Source organism: Apteryx mantelli, chromosome 1 (assembly GCF_036417845.1).
Source record: "Apteryx mantelli isolate bAptMan1 chromosome 1, bAptMan1.hap1, whole genome shotgun sequence".
In the NCBI taxonomy this organism is placed as follows: Eukaryota; Metazoa; Chordata; class Aves; order Apterygiformes; family Apterygidae; genus Apteryx; species Apteryx mantelli.
The window spans coordinates 74,822,560-74,839,461 of NC_089978.1; the positions used below are offsets into that span (position 1 = coordinate 74,822,560).

At 42.2% G+C, this 16,902-nt stretch overlaps 1 protein-coding gene across 1 annotated transcript in view; it reads left to right on the forward strand.

Annotated features, from left to right (window-relative positions):
* Window positions 1-16,902, forward strand: part of SH3RF3 (SH3 domain containing ring finger 3) — a 259,303-nt gene that overhangs the window by 159,074 nt on the left and 83,327 nt on the right. Inside the window, exons 2-3 of the mRNA XM_067295285.1 lie at window positions 4,810-5,085; window positions 12,225-12,320. Coding sequence (XP_067151386.1) covers window positions 4,810-5,085; window positions 12,225-12,320 — 372 coding nt within the window. The remainder of the gene's footprint in view (window positions 1-4,809; window positions 5,086-12,224; window positions 12,321-16,902) is intronic.

The following is a 16,902-nucleotide window of genomic DNA, read 5'->3' on the forward strand; positions in this document are numbered from 1 at the left end:
CTCTGCAAAACTTTCTACTGGGAGAATTGGAAACAAGCATGTTTAGTTTTTTTCCCCTCCTTTTGTTCTTTGGGATATGTAATGAAAAATTCTCCAGCACTGCCAGTTAACTGCTTCATGGCTGTTGTTTGTCAATTTGCCAGCAGGTTTCTGCTTAACTGCTGCCATTTGACATTGCTGAAACACAAATGCAGAATGACTGAGTTGCCAACATATCATTAAGTCTTCTGCAAGGGGGGCTTTCAGAATATTAACGCTTCAGGCTTTTACGTCAGTATTGATTGCTGAAAAAAGAAAAGAAACCTTTGGCAGAATTCAGCTTTGTGCCAATGTGCATTTGCTGGCAGGAAAAGAAGCTAGCCTTTGCCATTGACCGTGACTTCCTTCCCTTCTTTCTTTCTTTGTTTCTCTTGTTCTATACACGTGCACATGGAGTTTTGAAATATAATACACATCCTAGCTGAATTCCAGTTAACCTAACAGTAAATCTACAGGGCAAATCAATTCCTTAATACACTGTCAGATGCAGAGGCCATTTAATTTTGAAGCCGCCGGTATTATGCCTGACGAGATTTCATGGAAACATGGGCAAGAGCTAATGGCAGGGGGTGTCAGCGCAGTGAGGGAGCGCAGGAGAACAGGTCAAGAGCTGGTGTCGAGGAGGTGTCGGGCGATGGACGGACGGCACAGGGCTGAGCTCTCCCCCCTCCCTGCGGTCTCTGCCGTGCTCCCAGCGGGGCAGCGAGGCTGTTCTTGGTCCCCTCCGCCCCTCGCATCCAGCAGAGACCACAGCAGAGTTCGGTGCTGCGGGAAGAGCAGCAGGATGACGCAAGGCACAGCTAGAGCTCAATGAAGGGCTACGTCGGCCGCGTGTGCTGGAAAGGGACACCGGCGTGGGCAGCGCCGCACGGCTGGAGGCACACTGGGGAGCTGTGTCCTGCTCCTGGGACGCAGCACTGCAGGAGGCCCCAAGCTGGGAGCACAGCCAAGAAAAGGTTTGGCTGAGGAGCCAGGGATAAAGAGGACGACGAGAGGATAGTGCGGTTTGGTGGTTTGCACCTCACTGTTGCTGTAGTGCTGCCCAAGGGCTGTCCTGAGACGGGGAAAAAAGAGGAGCTGAAGGAGGGACCAAGATGAAAGTGTAAGCTCTCCACATCCTTCCAGCTGCAGGAGCGTCCTTATGTGCTTTTCACTGCCTTCCACCAAAACCGTCGCCTGCCTCTGTTTTTCTTTAGTCTGATGCCGGGTTATTCCTTTAAATGATACTTCGCAGTCTGTTTTAGATTTAGAAGTTTTGTAAGGAAGACCATCTGGACTCACTGAAGATACTAATGTTTCCCTAAGTGCCATTGTGTGGGACAAAAAGTTGAGAGGAAATAGGGCAGGGCATGGGACAAAATTTCCAAAGAGAAAATGAGAATGGCTTACTTCCAGTGCAGTCTCTCAGGGGTTTGTCCCTGAGTCTGCAAGCAGTCCTGGCTGATAGCCTTGCCTTTGAATGAGGGGCCTCAAGTGAAACAAACAGGGGGTGATTAGGTCAGAATTACATGGGAGAAAATCTTTCCGATTAAACAACATTTTTATTTAAAAAAAATGCTTTCTACAGTTTTTTTTAATCAGAAAGCTGTGGCTCAGAATTAAAAATCTTTAGCTGCCAGTTGAAACATTTTATTTTGGAAGCACCTTCCCGCTGGTAGTTGTTGCCTAAGTACCTTACGTCCAGATTCTTCTCTGTGGAGGACATTCCCCAGCCAGATGACATGTTCCCCAATCAGCCCCAGTTGGGTGCACTGCTGTGGTGCGGCATATGCAGCTCTGGGCACAGAGTCCAGCCCATAGAGGAGAACAGGAGCCCAAAGCACCTAAATTGCAGATTCCATGGGATGCCATGTTAGGGTCTCCAAATAAAACAATGACAGATTTCAAATCAAAATTTGGGACTAAAATCTGTGTATTTCAGTTTGTTTATTTTGCTTAAAAGTCTGCATTTTCATCAGGTTAAAGAATAAACAAACACCTTACTAATTTTCTAAGCAGCTCCATTAATTAGTAATAAAGGCCAAGCACTTGGAGGACAAGAATTTTACTGATGACGGGTGAGACTGACTAGAATCCAGTTTCTTTTTCTGTAACTCTGAGGGCTGTTCACTTTTAACACAGGAAAATGAGGCTTAAAAAGTAAAGGAGGTTAAAAAGAAAAGAAAGTGATCTGACCTTGAATTCCTGCAAAGATCTTGGGAATAAGCAGGCCCCATCTTTGGTAACTGATACAGAGCGTGGTTGCCAGGCTTGTGCCTGAATCAGCAGTGGTTCATTGCATACCTGGCAGAGGTCTTACTCACTGTTTGATAAATTGTCTTCTCTCAGCATGAGTTAAAGTAATGAATCTTTTATTTCTGGATTACTACATAGCTCTGTAGTCTTTCTTTCAGCTTAATATTTCTCCTAGTTTCCAATAGGTAATGCAATCTCTGTCTTACCTTGATGGTATTGCATGCTTAATCTTTAAAATGCTGGGGAGAGAGGCAGGCTTTGGTGTCAAGGGAAATAACCGTCCTGGCAGAGAGAAAAATATCAGTAGGATGCTGCCACTGAATTGGCAGAAGCTGTTTGATGCACGTTTTTTTATCTGGCTGTTGATTTTCTTGTCTGTGTTTTTACTCCTTTTTGTTATGTTTGAAGGTGCTTCCAAAATATTGGTCTTTAACTGGGTACCTTCGTTCATATATGGCAAAATCAAAAAGAATACAGAGAAAAAAGAGGAATGATAAATTGATAATGAGAAAGCAGAGAGCTGGGGACACAGTTCAATGAAATTAAATCCCAGCCCAGGCAACACAGCACTCTATAGCTGTGCCTGTTTGACTGACTCCCTTACGTTGTAATGTAGATGAGATCTGTTGCATGTGCTTTCCAAGATCTGTACAACTACTAAATCCCTTCCTAATAAAGTGAGTAAGTTAACACCTGTGTGTGAAGATGCACTCAGGAACCTACTTTTTGATCAGTATGGTATCTGTGTGCTGCAGTGACCATATGGTGTTGAGAACCAGACATGAGACACTGTGCTGGAAAGCAGGATAAACTGTACGCTGCTGCTTCTGTTTGTCTTACAGAAAGATGCAGGTATAAGAGCATAAAAACTGCCATACCAGGGCAGATCAGTGGTCCACTTAGTGCACCCATTGGTGTCTAAAAGTGCCTCTGCTTGGTGCTTTGAAAGAGATCAAAAAATTAAATCCAGCATCTCATTTTCTGCTTGGGGTGGAGAAATGTCAGGCCACTCCACCTCTTGTCCCTACTGAAAGTATCGAGTGCTATTCTTATGCACATGAACGCTAAGAAAAGATGCCATCCAGAAGTACAGGCACAAGAAACACCCTGGGAAATACCAGGTTATTTTATTAAATATATTTTTCATTTTCATTATCTCTGTAGGACACCCCATAAGCAACAGAAAAAGATGTCATATTTATAAACACATCCCTAAAAAAAACTTTCATGAAAGGCTGACTTTACAGAGCCCATTAAGTATTACTTTCTCTGTGGTACATGCTGCTGCATATTTGTGCTGAGGTTTGCAAATTGACTCTTAGATCGGGCTAAATAAAATAAAAAATGTCATAGGATAACACAGCAATGCACCTTTTCACCCCCAGTGCCCCCCCAGTGGGTCACACTGTCTGTTAAGCAGCTATTGTGCCATAGGCCCCAAACCAACAGGCAGCTGTGTCCAACACAGATACTCCCTGCTCTGTGAGATGCAGCAGGAAGGGGAGCAAGCATCTGGGAAGTGCAAGGGCAAGGGCTGAGTAAACTGGCACTTCCACCAAAAAATTATCCATGTAGTCACAGCCTGAGTGAAACAATCCTGCACCAGGCTAAAATGAACTCTGGGAAGAATTCTGCACAGTCAGGTAGTTTCCATTAGAACAGAATTCTGTTTTCTGTTTTCTTCCACGCTGAACTATTCACTTTTTAGGCTTTTTTACCCTTATGCTGTGATTTTTTTTTAATTATTTATTTATTTTAATGAGAGCAAAAGTCTTGGACCTCTTTTTAGTTCTAAGAGAATGATTTGATGCATTCTGCCTATTCTGCTTTTTCCCCAGGGACATTAACTCAGAAGCAACAAAGAATATTACAACTGTTTAGAGTAGCCCTCAATGAACAGCATGAGACTTGGGGATTTTGAAAGAAGTAAGAGTATTTGGTTACAGAATGAAAAGCTAAACTAAAAGCTTCAAACTCAAAAATGTTTGGAGTTGCTCAAACAAACACAATGAAAAATTTTCAACTTGCCAACTTTCAAAATCCTGTGAATCTTCAAACTTTTGTTTATCTTGCTGTGCTTTAGAAACCAAAGACAGCCTGAAGGCCAAATGTTTTATGATTTTATTTTATATAATACTATATGGGCTAATTCTTTTATTAGTATTTTATCTTTAGACATGTCATGCTTTACTTGTTTAGTCAGAAATTCCTGCTTACATAGTGTAATTTGCAAATTAACAGATACTGCTTGGTTGTGTGAGAGATTCTGTGGGTTTCAGCTGAACTTCAAGAAAACTTTAGTGCCTTCTCACAGCAGCAGTGCCTGCTCTGACATAACAACTTGCCGTCTTAGTATCATACTTATTCTAGCTTTCACGTAAGACCCATTGTATGGTGTTATGTAGCAGTAGGCTGCAGTCATTGGGGTAACTTAGTCACTGATGATCAGTTTGTTGCCACCTGAAGGGGACTTGAAGAAGGAAATCGGTGCTGATTTGAGTTTACTTACAGCTGTTGCTTATTTTGATTTTTCAGAGTGCTTCTCAGCTGCCCTATGGCAAAGCTCTCTACACGTATGAGGGAAAAGAGCCCGGAGACCTCAAGTTCAACAAGGGGGACATCATCATACTGCGGCGCAAGGTGGATGAGAACTGGTACCACGGGGAGCTCAATGGAAACCACGGCTTCTTCCCTGCCAGCTACATCCAGTGTATCAAGCCTCTCCCACAAGCTCCACCTCAGGGCAAAGCACTTTACGACTTTGAAATAAAGGATAAAGATCAAGACAAGGACTGCCTGACCTTCACCAAGGTAAGGGAGGTGTTTTATTTGAGAGAAAGCGTGTGGGAGGCTGCTGCTATAGGCCCCCAGGAGATGCGTGGGGTGTGGGCAGCTGAGGCTGGAGCAGGGCAGTATTGGGCCGGGGGACAGCTCCCCTCCTGGGACATGGGCACAGGCTGGACACGCCACTTATGGAGCGGTGGCTGCACGCTCCTTGCTGTCTTCTCCTCCCTTCTGCCACATCCCTTTCTGGCACGGTCCCTCCACCCACTCGCCTCCTCCCTTCCAGGCCCCTTTCAGATGCTGGTGTTTCCCATGGAGGGATGCTGGGTCTGCGCAAGCGCACCCGCAGTGCGGCGCAGCTTGGGCCCCTGCACTGGGTTTGTTTCTCTCAGCTCTGTATTCCTTGTATGTGAAAACCGAAGTCCTTGAGCTCAGGCTGCTGAGCAGGGGCAGGCTGATGGGGGTGAATCTCCTTGTTGAGCAAGATCCCTGCCTCACGTAAAGTGCTGAAGGATGCTGATTCCTTCTTCCGTGTAAATCCTCCTTCCTGCAGAGGCCAAGCCTGCCCTGTGGCCCCTGAAGTGCCTCACGCGCTGGCTTGGGTTCAGCAGGTCTGCGCGCAGCAGGCGTCGCGCGGCTGGCATGCAGGACCAGGCATCGCCTCGGGGTGAGTGCCGTGCTATCCTTGCCAACAGAGTGCTCCCACTTTGCCTAAAGGACAAGGCACTGAGGTACCCTGCATGATATGCGGCAAGGCTAATTCAAACACAGTGAAAATCTACAACCAGTACTGGCTAAACACTTGCCGAGAAGATTTTTCTATCTAAAAATCATATATTCATCTACACTGAAATGTTCTGCAAGAATGACTCAATTCCAGAAAAAATCAAATGGAAATGTGTCTCTTAATGTACCTTATTGAATCAGATGTTTCAGGATTTTGTTTTAAAATGCCATTTAGCTTCAAAGTTTACATTGCCTCATACCATATACCAATTTACAATTGAAATATACTACTATCATATAGCACAGTATTTCCTAGTTTAAAAACAGACATTTAAAAAACGTTGGGGGGGGGGGTGTTTGTTTGCTTTTAAACCCAAACATTTAAGAAATTCCATTTGCAAGGAGGGAAAACTGAGATACTGTAACTTGCATTGGAATTAAAATGTGATGTTTTCCCTCTCTCCTCATCTCCCCTCCTGCTTCCTCTTTCTCCCTCCCCTCCCTAGCAATTTGTATTGACCTTAGATGGGCTTCGTGGATATCAAGAAACCCATACTAAAATAAAGCATATCCCCTAATGTTAATTTATGGCACTGAATGCTATGGGGAACCTGTTCATTGTCATTTTCTGTTTTATTTCAGCTGTCTGTGGCTGTTATAGTATCACATAAAGTAATAACAGTTATGCTGGAAATGAATATGAAATAGATGATAAAAATATCCTTCACCAGGGTTTTACTGACCTCCTCTTTTGAGGCTATTTATTATAGCTGAATGAATTATTCGCAGCATATAATTTTCTCACCAAATGTAACATCTCTTTTGCTTGTGCAGTGTTTCTCAGCTGAATGCAATTTCCTAGAGTATATACTTTCTCATATTTATTTAACAAAAGATTTGTAAGCAGTTTTGCTCTATGGCAAGCAAAGTGTTTGATTGCAAACAATGCAAACACTGTGGCTACCCAGCCTCTGTGGAGCTGTGAATCTCTCTGAGGAGATGGCTGCTCAGTGAGAAGTAGTAGCTATGCGATAAGAGAAAGTTAGCCAGAAGTTACCTTTGAGATACTCTTAGTAAATATATTTGCTGGCGTGTTGTTTTCCATTGTTTGCCCAGGGGTAGTGATGGCGGCATATCTGGTAAGCAGTCTTCCTCGTCTCCTTAAGATATTCAGTGCTTGCATGATCTAAGCAACTTCATTAGTATGGCAGACGGTTGCGGTCTCTTTTGTTAGAGCAGGGCCTTCCTTAGACATCTTTGTGTTTGGTATATTTGGTGCCATTACCCTTTTTACAGTAACTGCCTTCGTATGCTGATAGTTCTCATTTTCTTGGCTGTCCAATGTCTTTCTCACATGCCGCAATTTTTTCTGCGGTATAACTTTAGTCTCAATCCCTCTCTTCTCCTTTTTTCACCCTCATGTTACTGTCTCCATCCTTTTATCCCTGATGATTGTGTTTTCCCCAAGGGGGTTTGATTTCACTTCTACTGCTATTTTCTTCTTTAGTTGCTTCCACTATATGCACTGTCACCTTGTAACCATTTTTATGTCTTGCCTATTGTTCTCTCTGACAGTGAATAATCTATTTTTCATCTTGGGACCTTACAGTCATGTTTTCATCAGTTTTTCTCAATGCTAATTTTAGCTGTCACCTGTGCTGATGAAGGTTGCTGTTCAGCCCGGATTTTAGATCATCTGCTGATGTAGTCAGTTCCTTTGTAGAGTCCTGAGTACTGTGTTGCTGTGGATATGATTTGTCACTCAGAGTAATATTCATCATTCGAATGTCTCTGTTTGCATCTGAAGATCCTGGACCTGAATTCAATTTCATTTATGCTATTTTCCTCTCTTCTCAGGTAGAGGAGTTGCATCAGCACATCAATCATACAAACTAGGGTAACCTATCCATAGTCCTGCAGCTCATTTAAAGCCATGAGACATTTAGAACTGGACTTTACTTGTAATAAAGAAGGATTTTGCTTGCAGGAGAAACTACAAAAAGGGAAATCAAATATAGGGGTCTTCCATATTATTGTGTTTTATTATTCTTTTGCTGGACTCTTCTTTTTTCCATCCTCTTTGTTATGATGCAGTCGGAATATCTGTAGGTGTAGTAAAGAAAAACAAAGGAATGTATTTGGATTTCCCTGTCACTATTTTTTTTTCAAAATTAAAATGTCCTATTGTTCCAGAGGTGGAACACAAGAAAAAGAGTGTTTTACACTGATCTTCATGAGCAGTGCTGCAGAGGGCTTCTGTCATTTGCCCCTTTTTGTCTCCTGTAGACAGAAAGCTCTAAAGTTAAAAGGCCAAAAATAAATCAATTATAGTAATTTTGTATGTATGGCTGTAAGTATAAAACTAGGAAATCTCCATCGTGAGTATCCAGTGTGACGAACAAAAATCAAATCTAGTATTCTATTACACCATGTGGACTGCACCTCCCAACTCTTCTTCCTGAATTAGCCAGGTGTAAAGGCATCAGGTCCCCCCACTGCCTCCCCCTCTGCAGTGGCCACAACTGCATGAAATATCCTAGATCTGCAACTTATGTATTATTCCTCAGGGTTTGGCAGGGATCGGCCAAATCAGTCATTCAGCAGTTATTTTGCTCTCTGTAATGACTGGTTCCAGTCTGGTGTCAGTTTTGCACTGGTTTAACTCCAGCAGCTGCAGAAGTGTTACTCCTGATTATCATGAGCATGGTTGCAACCAGCATGCGGCCTACAGAGTCTCATTGCATGCCTCTGGGATATACTCATTTAACACAACTTTCTAATGTCCTCTTATGTGTTACCGCAGTATAAGCCTGGGTTCATGTTGTCTCTGTTTTAGAAAATGATCCATCCTAGGTTTTCTGGTATAAGCCATGCACAAAAGGACTCTGCTTTCAGATACAGTAGTGTAAATCTGGTGCAATTGCATTGTTGTCTGTCTGTGTAGTTACTCCAGGCTTAGATTGAGTCCAGATTTAGCCCACAGTTTTATCTTGGTGCTTGACCACTCTTTGCATGCAGGGATTCATGTGGTCCTTTGAAAGCTCTGTCCCAGTGGTAGATGAGTTTTAAACCTGTCAAGATAGCGTCAACTGTTTCCTGTGCTTTATTGCTCATTACATTTTTAATCACATCAGTCTCTCATTATTTCCTTCATTTTCCAACATTTTTATTCCCAGCCCACAGCAGTGTTTAACAAGTTTTGTGCCAGTCTTGGAGCTATCACTTCCAATACCAGTTCATCACTACAGAGTGACATCCCAACCCTTTAGCATTCAATCCAAGTGGCATTTGCTTTTCAGTGGGACTGTCATTGTGGTAGCCGGCTATTGGGATTCTCGTGCCAGCTGGCAAGTGTCATCGGCAGGCGCACAGAGCGCCGTGCAGTGCTGCCGTTCTGCCATCATTGAAATCTCCCCAGTGTGCTAGATGGAGTTGTTATCTCTACAGACTAGCAAATGCATCTGCTTTGTATTGCTTCGTTAATGGCCGTTAACGACTAGAGTAAAAATCAGGCTGTGAATCATGTCTGTTATTGGACGTAATTTTGTGCTGTTTCCTCAACAAAAGGGTTCATTTCTCTGTCAATCAGACTTTAAGTGATTTATCTTTGGCTTCCTTTCTGATAATGGTTATAAACTGGAACTGCAGGTCCTACATGCCTGTGGCAAGGCTGCCAGGCACTGCTGAATAGAGAGACTTTAGCAAGTAAGAGAGAGCAAATAATTAGAGATTTCAGCAACAGGCAAAAAAAGGGCACAAGGTGTCCGTGTCAAACTATAGTACATACCATTGGCTTTTGAAATGAGATTTTAGGCTTGGATTCACTTATGCTGTCTGGAAATCAATTTAGTATATGTGAAATAGTGAAGTTCAGAAGGCTTAAGTGGCATGCCAAGAGATCTGTGGCTCTTTACTATTCATGATCCTTTTGGGAACCTTTCTAGGAATTTATAGGTAGCACTGCTATCCAACTAATTTAAGGTACTGAAATAGTTCATGCTGAAACTTTTGCCAGCTCAGCGTGTAGAACAATGTCGTGTGCTGTGAATTCAGTGAAACTTTCTACTAATAAAGAATTTCAGTGATGTTTCAGGATTTGCTGTAATTCCTGGAATTTTTCAACATCCTTCTGAAAATGTTTTCCACTATGGAATTCTTTCTCAAGGATTTGCACTTTGCTCTCCCACAAAGATATACATTTTGAATGTCAGCATGTTTCTTGATATGCAGCTATCTGATTGTCTCACACATGACCACATTTGGCAGCCGGACTTGGCACAGCCAAGCTAAAATAAGCGTACAGAAATGCACCTGGATATCATGTGTGTATTGAAAATAAAGCTGACCGGTATCTTGAAAGGTCACTTGTTCCCTGCCCCATCCTAGAGCAGCATCAACTCAGGATAGATCTTTCCTGCCAGCTGCCTGTCCAGTCTGCTCCAGGAAAGAAGATTTCACAGGTTCTCTAAGAAATCTAATCAAGCACTTCAGTGTTTTTACAGCTAGAAAAATTTTTCTTAGTATCTAATCTTGTGTGTGCATATATATGCATATGTGTGTGTGTATGTGTATTTTTTATTTTTATACATGCACGCACAGATTAAATATATATATATATCTTCTTGAAAGTATAGACTCATCATGCTTTGGGTTTTATAAAAAATCTTTTAAGAAAATAGTTGAACAACCATGGCAGGTTCTTGAAGCAATTCAGTCTTCTATTTTCCTCATTTACCCCCTTTGCCTACATTCTAAATTTATGATAATTGGTCTTTTGTAAGAGCATGTGGAAACTTTACAGAGCCATATTACTGTCAGTTCTTTACACAGATCAAAAATGGTCCATGCAGACTGGGCTTTGGAAGGGAATACTATCCATTTCTTCAGGAAATGAAATGCACAGATTCTTTGTGCATCCTTCCAGCTGTAATAAATAGCTGAAGGACTCAGTCTGTGGCTGTTTTTACTAGCTTTCCCATAATGGATCATTGAGATGAATAAATCAAGGGAAACATTTAAACTATTTCAAAATGCACATGTTCAAAATCTGCAAAGTACATCACTGCTCTGATCACTTTCTAGCAATTAAAATCATTGTCAATGCATTCTAGTTTAGGAATTTGAATGTTTTTTCTCCCTCTGTGAGAAGTAGCTGCAAAAAAACCTCCCCTTGCCTGAACAGCTAGCATGGATAGATTATTAACATGGATGGTTAGATAGCATATGTAGATAAGTGTGCTTTTATTTTCCTAGAACACTAATGAGCCTTCTGGAGGAAGGGTTTTTTTGTTGTTTTTTTGTTTTAAATTTCTGCACAGGAATGGAATAAGATTGGAAGCAATGAGAAAATGAGTGACATCAGCAAACTTAACTTTACAACTTCTTTCAGCCCACTGCTTTCCACCAGTCACAGGAAACACTTCATGAGATCTTAGTATGCCAAACGGTATCTTGGAGAGAGGGTTTTCTTCAGCAGTATTTGTAACAACTGGTGCTCCTTCAAGTTCTGGTTTATTATGACAAACCCAAGCACACAGATAATAGCACAAATCAGCTGGTGAGTTAAGCATCTCAAACAAGAGTGACTCAGGGTTTGTTTCAAGTTGTGTGAGCTTTTCTAATCACTGGTGAGTTTTAGATTTTGACTCCATCAAGAGAACCTTTGAACAGTATGAAACTTGATTGTTTATACTTTTCTTAATCTCATTTTTGTAATCATAAGAAGGACATCTTCAGCTGAGATTTTTGTAGTATTGCTTAGATTAACTGTAATATTAAAATGCCATTGGTTTTGCAAAACTAACTTTTATCTAAACTGAAGCCAATGCAACAGTTGAATGCAAGTTATTTTTCATTATATTATTCTTGCCTTTTTGTATGGTTTGCTCTCTCACCTCCTGACATTTTTTCAAAGAGGAAAAAAAAAAAAACACTGAAATTCAGTGTGTCAGCAGTGCAGACTAGTTGCTAGGCACTTCGTGCTATACCTTACATTTCATGATGGACGTCTACCTGTTCTCTACTGGGACTTCCCTTTGATTTTTCTTCTGGAGCAGCCAAGCACTGGGATAGACTCTTTAGCATAAAACAGCACAGGGGCTGGTTTATGCTAAAGAGTTTTCTCCTTTGGGTTAAAGGCTACCTCCTGGTCCAAATATTCTCCCTGTCCCTCTAGTGAAAACAGAAGTTGCCTGTTCCCACCTGCTTTGCCCAGGCCTTTGGAGCTGCTGGCAGCCAGCATGAACTGCAGCTGTCTGTAAGTCGCTTTAATGCACTTTGGAGGACAGGCTTGGGGCACTGCTGGCTCAAGATTCAGGTAGCGTTTTTATGTGGTCTACGGTCTTTGTTCCTCTTACTATTTGTCACGTGGGTAATTGTAAAAACTGGCATCTCGCTATAGAAAAAACTGATTATGTATTTTGTTTGTTTCTGATTTTTAGGATGAAATTTTGACTGTCATCAGGAGGGTAGATGATAACTGGGCAGAAGGAATGCTGGGAGACAAGATTGGTATTTTCCCTATCCTCTATGTTGAGGTAAGTTCATGAGAGGTTGTGTGAGCTTTTCTTGGCCTCCTGTGTTTATTTTAGCACCCACAGGAGTAGGATAACCTTGGAGATCCTTAAATGAGGAGGAGAAGTTGTACTGGAATAACTGAAAAGGGAAGTTTGGGTGCTCTGCTCTAAGACACAGTGTGAATATGCTATCATCTTGGTCAATTTAAAGCAGCCAGCAAAAATATATGCTATGAACTGTCTAGACTGTTCCCATCTCATGTTTTAGTGTAATCTCCACAATACATATGGAAAATAGGGGAGGATGGTCACCATAGTGGATTTCACTATGCAGCTTCATTTTTCACTCACCTTAGAAGAGAAGTGTGCTGCTGACAGCCTTCTGCATCTCCCTGCATTCCCTTGGCCATGGCATTTCCCATTCTTTACATTCTCGGTAAACACTTTGCTATCCCCGTTGATGTCAGAAAGCACATGAGGAGCAGCTGGGCTGGCTCAGCTGTGCTTGGAAAGCACAGCTCTTCAGAGGGGGTGTTACAGGTGTCTACTGCCTCAGTGGGAACCCTGACAGCTCAACCCTTGTGCCCAAGTCTCTTATGCCTGGGCCAGATTCTCATCTCCTGTAGCTCGGCATATTTCTGCTGATTCCCACAGAACCCTTTGACTTATGCTAGGGGAAAATTTTGCCCAGTGTGTGCTCTGGCCCAAGCACACCTAGTATAGTTGCCTCCATAGGGGAAGGCAATGACTTGCTTATAAGGGCAACTTTTGCACCTGGGCTCCCAGGTGGGAGGAGAGGCTCTTTGGGCCTTTCCCTATCAATGATGGCTCTCATCTGTCTGGTTTTTATTCTGGAAGTGTTGCATGAGGTCAGAATCCATCTGTTTTGCTTTTATATTGGATCTGCAGCATTATTTTAGCTGGATGTTTTCCACGATTCAGTTATATTTGAAGTCTTGAAGAGTGTCCCTATCCCAAGCACTTTCCTTAAGTCATTTTCATGTGAGACGTTTATTTCAGAGTAAACACTTAGGTCTCATGTCCTCTGAGCAGTCCCATTTTGCCACCTGTTTCCACTCCTGTACATCCTTCTGCCTATGCTCAGCCAGCCAGCCCCTGCTCAGGAGAAGAGCTCCAGTGACCCCTACATGAATGTGCACTCATGATGGCCTTGTCAGAGTTTTTCTGCTCTCTGAGCTCCAGATAATGCTTTCGTCGAGCTTTCCTCTTTTAGGGATGAACCAGTGCTGCAAAGAGCTGCTGAGCACCACACATGTGCATATTTTTTCCCAGTGCAGCGTGCTGCCACTCTGCATCTGATATTCAGAGCTCCCATACAACAGTATTGGCCTGATCCTGCTCCAAGGCTTATGCTGGTGTAACTCTTCAGAGTGATGTCTCTTGTGTGCACAGCAGATCCCACCCTACTGTTTGCAGCTTTAAGGCGTTCCTCCAAAATTACTTCTCCAAATTTCTTAGTTAATGGTTTGAGACAAAACAGAGATAATTAGTGCTTGACTGCCTAATTATTAACTCCAACAATGACCAATTTGGAATAAACTGTCATTTTATATATATTGCATTCCTACAGTTGACAAGAACAATAATACTAAAACCAGAATGTGTAGGAGCTGTTATTGGGAAACCAGCTGCCTCACATAAGTTAATGACTAGTTTTCTTCTGTTCTGAAAGCATAAGACCTTCTTGGTTTCTTGTGATTATATGGGAGACCTGGGTTTCTTGAGATCTCATCATTTTTCCCTTCTCTTTCCTGTCCCGTTTTGCAATGTGACTGTTCTGAACTTTGCTACAGAAAAAGTGAAATGGGGACCTCTGCACCACCAGCCACTATTACACCCTGCGACCTTTCCCCAACTCTAGTTTTGCCTGCAGGCCGTATGTGTTTGCACTGTCTACACACTGTAGAGTCTACTGATCCCTCTCCCACCCCTAGATGCCTGCTCCCTTTAATAACTGCTCTCTTAGGATGAAGGGCTCCAAGCCTCAGAGAAAACAGCCTGTTGGGAATGTGTCTCACTGAAGTTCTCCAAGCGGTAGCACATCCCAGGCAGCCACAGAGGAACAAGAGATATCGCTGTGCAGAATCAGAACAGCAATACTGGAAGTTTCTAAACAGATGCAAACAGCCAGACACGCAGGACCAAGGGACATATGAATGTGTGTGTGCATATACATTCATATATAGAAAATAAATACAGATATACATTTATGCATACAGTTATATGTATATACACATACATATATTTATCTATATAAATTTCATATCAGGAGGCTTAAAGGACTTTTCAAATGAGATACTTGGATGACATGGGCATGAAGATTTTTACTGTGGTTTGTAAAGCCAACATGAAATAATCCTCCAGACAAAAACATCAGCCACCTGTTTCATCTATATCCCAGAGAATGGAGGCCTTGTTCTGACTATGAAATGAGCTTATGCAGCTATTGGAGTTTGCAAGTTTCTCACTGTTGCCAGGTTCAGATGTTACTTTATAGTAAAGACTAAGAGAAATCAGTTGGCCAAATCCCGAAATAGTTTTGCAAATCTCAACATCAAAGTTTATAAAATAATTCCATTGAAAAAATAGTACTTGAATCTAAAAACACTCCTTGAGTGTGTCCAAGTTCATTAAGTGGTTTTGAAAATCTTGGCCAAACGTGCAGAGTGAGCAAAACTTAGCTTGCCTGGTAGTCTTTCACTTGTGTGAGCCGATCGGCCAAAGCGGATGGGCTTTTGAATGGAGTTGGCTCCAAAGCCATTCACTCTGGATGGAGTGAATTCCAACCCATAGTCCATCTCTAATGGCCGGCTCTAGCGTCCCCAGCTCCTCCCATGGGACAAACAAGAGCCTCACTACTGCACTCCAGGCCTTAAAATAACTAGCTGGTTTCTTCAGGGATCTTAGAGTTGAGCCTGCCGGAACTATGACCGGGGAGTATAATATTTGTTCTGCCCCACCTTTGGTGAGACATTTTTTGTGGAAATGTTCTGTTGCACCCCACACATGGATACTTAGAAGAAAGGCTCTTGCAAGTACTCTTACAAAACATTTGCATTTGTAAGCCACAGTGGGGTTGGAAGGAGGGATGAACTGCAGTGCTACTGCTGCCGCCTGACCTGTTCCTGGGTGCCTCTCAGGAAGAGCAAGCAATTAGTAAATTCATAATCAGGGCTCCACTGGCTTCTAGCACTTGGGCTTGTCAGTTGGCTGACATAAAAGGCTGCAGTGTCTTCTTAGGCTCCCTTCATCTTCTTTCCACCCTGTGTTACTGAATTTTACAGTGGTCTGCTTCTGTAAAGGACTCTGCTGTGCCTGTGAAGGCCACTTTATTAAAGCAAGATTGTGTTTTCACAGAGCAGTGGCACAAAAAGCTAGACAAAGATATCAAATATATTTGCTCCCTGTGGTGTTTTAGAACATCCATATCTCAGTATTATTATGTGCGGTTTTCCACATAGCCATATAACATACAGTATAATGTGGCATGTTTTCTATGTCTTACTCCTTAAATGTTCAGCAAGGGTACTTGCAAAGCCACCCAATCTGAAACATTGTCTGAGAGCTCTCTGGGGAGAGGCTTTTTCCTGTCTCTATAGTGTCATCTCTGTCTCAAATTCAGGGAAGCTCCGATAGTGTAAGTAATAAATATTTGCAGTTCACAATGGTGACTTTTACAGAGTCTCACACACCGTATGTTCTGTCAGTGAGAATTTACACTATTTTTTTCTTACTTGTTGTTGTCCTTCATTGCCAGTAGAAGACATTTGGGGTGATAATTTATGTTTTATTTGTCTACAGAAAAAACACAACATAATCAAATTAATTCTCAAGGTGCCTTCTGTCCTGCAATAAACATCTTATTAATAATCTGTGTGGTCTGAGATCCTATTCTTGCTGGGAAGACTTTGGACCTCTAAGGAATTCAAAGTCCTAAGTTTCTCTTATTTTACTGTCTTTGAGTTAGCAGTTATTAAGAATGAAGGAGCTATTATCTCTGTTTGGAAGTTAAGTGTTGTGCTTTAATGTGTAAAATTGAGGATAATGAAGAATAGATTTTAATTTAAATATGCAGGAATGAAATTGGGGGCAATAGTATGCTGATTAACTGGAGGGATGGATCCTGCGCAGGTGGTCAGGAAGTGTAAATTACAAAGCTGAGTTGTTAGACCAGAAATTCTCACTGTAGCCCCAGTACAAAGAAGTATTGACTGAGATCAAGAAACCTTATGGAGTCAGCGGCCGAGCAGGGCAATTATGTCCAGCGCTACTGTGACTGTGATGTCAGCAAATTACTATTGATGAAGTGCCAGCCCATTGTTATGTTTTATTGCAGCAGGGGCACTGAAAGCTGTGATTAAATAATATTAGGAGTTTTAAAATTCTTTTTACAGAGCAGCAAAGCAGCGTAAGGGGGATCTTCTGTTCTTCACAGTCAAAAAGGAAAAAAAGATGGAAGGGGGGTCTAGGAGAAAGAGGGAGGAGGAGAATGGGCAGATCTGATGGTTTCAGGACCCTGCAGCATAGATCCAGAGGCTCCCATGAGACCCAGGGGAAAAAGAGTCCTTGCAAGTCAGTGTTT